This window comes from Alligator sinensis, unplaced genomic scaffold (genome assembly GCF_000455745.1).
Source record: "Alligator sinensis unplaced genomic scaffold, ASM45574v1 scaffold360_3, whole genome shotgun sequence".
NCBI classification, from domain to species: domain Eukaryota; kingdom Metazoa; phylum Chordata; order Crocodylia; family Alligatoridae; genus Alligator; species Alligator sinensis.
Window position 1 is genome coordinate 1,650,823 of NW_005841977.1, and position 6,267 is coordinate 1,657,089.

Below are 6,267 nucleotides of genomic sequence, written 5' to 3' on the forward strand. Positions count from 1 at the left end.
ACTTTGGGCCGCGGGTGCAGCTGGATGTGTACGAGAAGGACAGCGTGGGTGGGCGGCTGGCCACCATCACGGTCAACAAGCAGCAGTACGAGTCCGGCGGCGCCTCCGTTCACTCCCTCAACCTCCACATGCAGGACTTCGTCAAGCTGCTGGGTGAGTGCAGCCCCCACCTGGGTTCGAACAGCGCAGAGCTGGGGACCCTCTGGCCTCCGGAGGAGCTGCCCCTGCTTCCGAGAAGGACAGCGTGGGTGGGCGGCTGGCCACCATCACGGTCAACAAGCAGCAGTACGAGTCCGGCGGCGCCTCCGTTCACTCCCTCAACCTCCACATGCAGGACTTCGTCAAGCTGCTGGGTGAGTGCAGCCCCCACCTGGGTTCGAACAGCGCAGAGCTGGGGACCCTCTGGCCTCCGGAGGAGCTGCCCCTGCTTCTGATGGCTGGGACGGGTCCAGCTCATTGGGGCATGAGGCTTTGGTGCCCCTCTGCAAACGCTGGCGGTCACAGCTGCAAGCCTGCTCTGGCTGCGTGTGCGCACGTGTGTGTGCGCGTGTGCACTAATGCTCAGCTGACTTCCAGTCCCTGCTAGAGTTCTGGGGATGTCTGGATGCAGGGATTTGGTGTTGCCATTTGACCCCAGCGCCCCTGACTGATTGCCTCGGGGAGGAATGTGAAATGGCTTCTCTCCCTGTCGCTCTGCAGGCCTCAAGCACCGGAGGGAGGTGGCAGGGAAGAGTGCCATTTTCGGCGGGGAGCATTTTGTCCTGGAGGAGACGGACTGGTACTTGCTGAACCTCTTCCGGCTCTGGTGGCATTACGGGATCAGCTTCCTGCGCCTGCAGATGTGGGTGGAGGAGGTGATGGAGAAGTTTATGAGGTACGAGGCAGGCACAGCGGCACCCATGCATCTAAAAGGAGAGAAACATGCTGGGCCTGGCTGCCGTGCCTGCTCCCCCAGGGCAGAGCTGAGGGAGGGTTCGTCGGCTGCTCGGGCTTGCCCAGGAGTGGCTAGGTGTGTGCCCTGCTCCTGACTCCCCATCCTCCTGCAGGATCTACAAGTACCAGGCACATGGCTATGCCTTCTCCAGCCTGGAGGAGCTCCTGCATTCGCTGGGCGGCGAGGCCTTCATCAACATGACACAGCGCTCGGTGGCAGAGTCGCTGCTGGAAGCGGGGGTCACGCAGCGCTTCATTGATGACGTCATCGCTGCTGTCCTACGCTCCAGCTACGGGCAGTCCATGCTGCTCGTGCCCGCCTTTGCAGGTGAGGCCTGGCTGGCTGTGCTGGTGCTATCAGCCAGCTCTTCCCCTTGCAAGGACTGTGGAGGCCGCCTCAGAGCCCATGGCAGGTGCTGCTCCATGGATGCTCTGCACCAGCATAGAAACCAAACATGCCTTTCTCTGGGAGCGTGGGGGTTCCCTCCACCAGAGCAGGCTGACACGCTGATCTATCCTCTGTCCCTTCAGGGGCCATGTCGCTGGCAGGTGCCCAGGGCAACACATGGGCTGTGGAAGGAGGCAACAAGCTGGTGTGTTCAGGTTTGCTGAAGCTAACAAAAGCCAACGTGGTCCATGCCAGGGTGACAAATGTCTCTCTACACAGCGCAGGTGAGCTATCCAGACCTCCCACTCCCGTGGCTGGGGTGGGTGGTGATCAGAGACTCAGTGCCTGTGTGTCTGCTTCAGATGCTGCCAGCTGATGGCCTGGGGGTCCAAGTCTGATGGGGTATGGGCTGCAGTGGTGTGGGGTGTGGAGCATAAGGAGCACATTCTCCTCTTGCCTCTTGTAACATCTTGGCTCTGTCTCCTACCTCGTGGTGCCCTTCTCCTGGCTGTGATCACCTCCACTGACCTAGTCCCAGTCTTCTGTGGGGGGATCCAGTCCATGCAATAGGAGGCAGAGCTGTGAGAAAGAAAGCAACAATGCAGGCTTCTGACCCCAGAGGGCACAGGGAGACCAAGACCAAGGCTCATGATGGGGCAGTTCACTTGTGTCTGCAGTGCTGAACTGCTGCTGGGCATAGATACCAGCACATAGGGGTCAGCCAGGGTCCTTGCAGTCTGAGTTGTAGGGGTAGTTGGCCTGTGCTGCTTCTGTCCTTGTGAGGGAGGGAACAGCTCCTGCTCAGCCCTGCCTTGTCTCTGCTTCATGACCGTGCCTCCAGTCTAGGACTGGATCATGCTCCCCAGAAGGAGGATGGGAGGTGCAGGGATGTTGCCCAGCAGAGAGGCTGGCTTGTAGAAGCTGGGAGCTGCAGATCAGCACAGAGGGCTCAGATGACTATAGGGCTAGAGCAGCCGCAGGCTGCAGGCTGGGATGAGCACTTCTCTGCTCTGGCTTGCACTCCCAGCACCCCAGTGAAGTTGGCTTGCCAAGCCCTCAGCCCGTGGCTGCTGGTCATTCTCAGCTGCCTTGCATCTTTGCTGTCCCTTTCCAGAAGGGAAGCCCCTCTACCAGGTGCGCTACAAGGATGAGGAGGGCCAGGGCTCAGGCTTCTATGACATGGTGGTCATTGCTGCACCGCTGCACCATGGCAAGAGCAACCTCACCTTTGAGAACTTCGATCCGCCCATCCCTGAGCTCTCGGGCTCTTTCCAGCCCACCGTTACTTCTGTCGTCCACGGCTACCTGAACTCCTCCTATTTTGGCTTCCCGGACCCCAAGCTCTTCCCATTCGCCAGCATCCTCACAACCGACACTCCCAACCTCTTCTTCAATGCCATGGACAACATCTGCCCTGTCAATATCTCAAGTAGCTTCCGGCGGAAGCAGCCCCAGGAGCCTGCTGTCTGGCGCGTCCTCTCCCAGCGGCCCCTGGACAAGCAGCAGCTGAAGACCCTCTTCCGCTCCTACTACTCTGTCCAGGTGACGGAGTGGCAGGCATATCCCTACTACGACTCCACAAAGACCCTCCCGCCCATCGTACTCCATGACAACCTCTTCTACCTCAGCGGTGTGGAGTGGGTGGCCAGCTCCATGGAAATGATCTCCGTGGCAGCCAAAAACGTGGCGCTCCTGGCTTACAACCGCTGGTACCAGGACCTGGAGAAGATTGACCAGAAGGACTTAATGCACAAGGTGAAAACAGAGCTGTGACGCAGCTGGGAAGGAGTGTCCCTGTTGGTTTGGCTGTTTGGAGGGTTTTTCAGTGGGGAGACCCAAGGATTTTAGGCTGGGAGGAGGGGGAGCAGTGGGAGAGCTGGCACTAACAAGCTCTTTGTATATGGTTTGCCTTCAGTAACACCATCCCTGCCTCTTCTTGCAGTGTCAGGTGCCAAGTGCCTGCCACCAGCATTTATGCCCAGGTTTCCTCTGCCCCCAGCCAGCCCCACGCAGGGGAGAGAAGAGAACCTAAGCTTGCTACCAGGGAAATGTCAACCAGAGCCGTTCCAGAGCCCAAGTCGGAGATGGGGTCTGTGCAATGGGAATGATGGCCAGTGCAGATCCATTGTAGGGTGGCTTGTATGTTGGTGCCTGCATATGGGCTCCCATGAGGCTTTCACAGGGGAGGGTGTCATGGAATCTTAAACCTAGAACACATAGCCATGGACTGTGGGGGTGACCCAGAGATGGGCGCTGCTCTTTCACTACTGCATGCCCTGCTATGACCACAGCGCTAATTCTGTAGGCAGCTGCCCCACTCCAGTATGTTCTGTGCAGGCTTCCCACTGGCCTGCAGCACAGACAGGTGCCCTGGTATAGCTGGGGTGGGTGGGTGTCCTTGTAATGCCCAGTCCTCAGGGTTTAGCAGATGCATGGAGCAGGAGTGGTTCTCCAGCTGTGAAGTGTCTGTGCTGTGATTACGCATGGCTTGTGGCTTTCCCCAGGCATCTCTGCAGACCCGTTGTCTTTCCTCTATGAGTGGCAGGGGCTGGTGGGTGAGCTGCCAGCCAGCTGGGGTAGTGTGCATCCATTTACCTTCTTGCCTGTAGATTCAACCTTACCCCCATTGCCCAAGGCTAATGTTGATGGAGGGGATGGAGAACAGAACATGACTACATGCTTAGGAATAGCTGTAGTTGCTGCTGGCCTTTGTGGCAGGAGGATGTATGGAGCTCCCTGAACAAAGGGGAAGCTGCCCTGGCCTAGAGTTTCATGGGCCCCATGTGCTCCTGAAATGGCACGTGCAGTAATAAGACTGTGCTGTGTTGCTAGCAGCATAGGCCTTGTACAAACAAAGCCAGAACAGGGCTCTGAGAGCCTGAAAATCCCAAGGAAGGGGCTTCAGGTAGAAATCAGACACATCTCCGTGGTAGAAGAACATGCACTTCCCACTCCAGGCCCTGCTGCCTGAGCTGCTCGTACCTCTTCTGTCTGCAACATGAGCATGTGGAGGAAGAGCTCTGCATAAAGGTTGGCTTGGCCAAGGAGCAGGGCACCTGCAGAATGGGACCAGCAGTGTATTTTATTGTCAGCATGAAGGCATGCCTGGAGTACAGAGGAGAGCAAGCAGACCCCTTCTCTTCTTCCTTCCCCCCAGTGCTTCAGCAGAGCCAAGGACTAGGAACCACTGTGTCACTCCACCCCTCTAATAAAGCTGCCAAGCTGTGTTTGTGTTTATGGGCTGTTGTCTCATTGTGCACAGGGGCTGGATAGGGCTCAAGGTGGGATGATGGTCTTTTCCCCCATCAAAAGAGGGAGCCAGCGTCTTAATTCAGTCTTGCACTGTGCCACTTGCCAAGTCCTACCCAGTCTTGTCCCTCAGTGTCCTCATGGATACAGTGGGGTCATGGTAGGGGCCTGTTCTGCTAAGTTTAGAGCGAAGAGTGCTGTAGCAGTGCTGAACAATAGTCCAGCTTGCCTCAAGTTTACCCAGCAGGAGGAGCTGCTTGAACCAGGCTGCAGCCAGAGGTTCATTTCCTTTGCATCATAAATTACCCCCTCGCTGAGCGGCAAGAGTCTCCCTCAAAGATCCCCTTCCCTAGGCCTCAGTAGCTGGAATTTATGTATTTATTTATTTTGTATCCATGGCCAAATTACCCAAAACTAATTCCAAATCCAAGTGTCCAGAACCACAAGTGGCCCTACTACCAGCAAACGTCCTCCACCCGCACCTGGGGCTTCAGATGTTTTTAACACCTTTGGTGGGCATCCTACTTACAGGCCCCAGCCTGGAGGCTTGGGGTTCGGATGCCCCTGAGTTTTGCTTGACCTCAGCCATGTCGCCCTTGGAGCAAGCAAGGGAGGAGACTCCTGTTTCCATAAACTGGGTTTAAGGCTGCTGCACCTCAGCAGGTGCTGAACCAGAAGAGCAGTTCTCCTGGGGTGCGGTTCAGGAAAACTGCCTTCTTGGACACAGACACATGGTATTTCCCCTGCCAGATTAAGAAGCCACTACGCTTGTCCTGAGCCTTCAAGAGGCTGAGAAGTTGGAAATAGTGCACTTCTGCAGCCTACAAAGAGGTGTTAGTAGTGCCTGGATATGGTAGAGGGCATGGCAGGGGCTGGGGTGGGGGAGATGGGCTCCCAACAGCAAGGGCAGGAGACTGAAAACCCAAGGAGCTGGATGTTAACCTCACTAGTGAGCAAAGACCAGCCAGGAACCACCCCTTTCCCTGGCTTTGCATCCTGACTGTAGTTCACTGGGGTGAAAAACCAATGCCCTGCCTTTGCTCAATCTCCCAGCTGCCTTTTTGCCCCCTCCCAATGGCCTCTCATGCCTGTCTTCCAGAAGTTGTAGCCTGCTCTGCATGATGGAGTCCATGCCCCTCAGATCTGTGTGGGGCTGTCCAGATTGGCCCTTGCTTCCTTAAGTCCTTGACAGGCATCCAGGCTTCCTGCTCCATCCAGGACCCTGCTGTCAGATATTGCCAGCCTGGGTACTATGGACAGTGGAGCCTAGTGAACTGAGCTGGTCCTGGCTCACGTGACATAAGGCTGTTAGCTGAGTGCAGCACCACAGGCCCAGCATCTACAAGGGCCTGGTACTTCACAGCCTGGCTTCCCAGGAGCCCGGGTTCTGCTCACGGCACCGCTAAGGTCCTAGACCTGTGCTGCCCTGCCCAGCCATGCAGGCTCTGCAAGGAGCCTGAGGAGCAAAGTAGAAGCAGCTGTCTCCAGCCCTGTTCCCTCAGACACTCCCCTAAATGCCTCCTGGCAGCACCCCTGCTGCAACAGCCTTTGCCCCTGGGTGCTCCTAGCCTATACTCTCACCAGCACCCAGAGCCTTATGGGAACAGCTGTGGGGAGCAGGAGGCAGCCCGTCAGCTGCCGCCTCTGCACCTGGGGAGGGCTGGGGCAGTCCCGCTGCTGATGGTGGAGAGGTGCCA

At 57.2% G+C, this 6,267-nt stretch overlaps 1 protein-coding gene across 1 annotated transcript; it reads left to right on the plus strand.

Moving 5' to 3' along the window:
• The first annotated feature begins 6 nt into the window (after positions 1–6).
• On the plus strand, positions 7–4,558 carry PCYOX1L (prenylcysteine oxidase 1 like). The gene is made up of 6 exons (XM_025200909.1): positions 7–48; positions 249–353; positions 700–874; positions 1,047–1,261; positions 1,465–1,605; positions 2,436–4,558. The coding sequence occupies exons 2-6, from the start codon at positions 329–331 to the stop codon at positions 3,092–3,094; spliced, it is 1,215 nt and encodes a 404-aa protein (XP_025056694.1). The 5' UTR covers positions 7–48; positions 249–328; the 3' UTR covers positions 3,095–4,558.
• Positions 4,559–6,267: the final 1,709 nt, after the last annotated feature.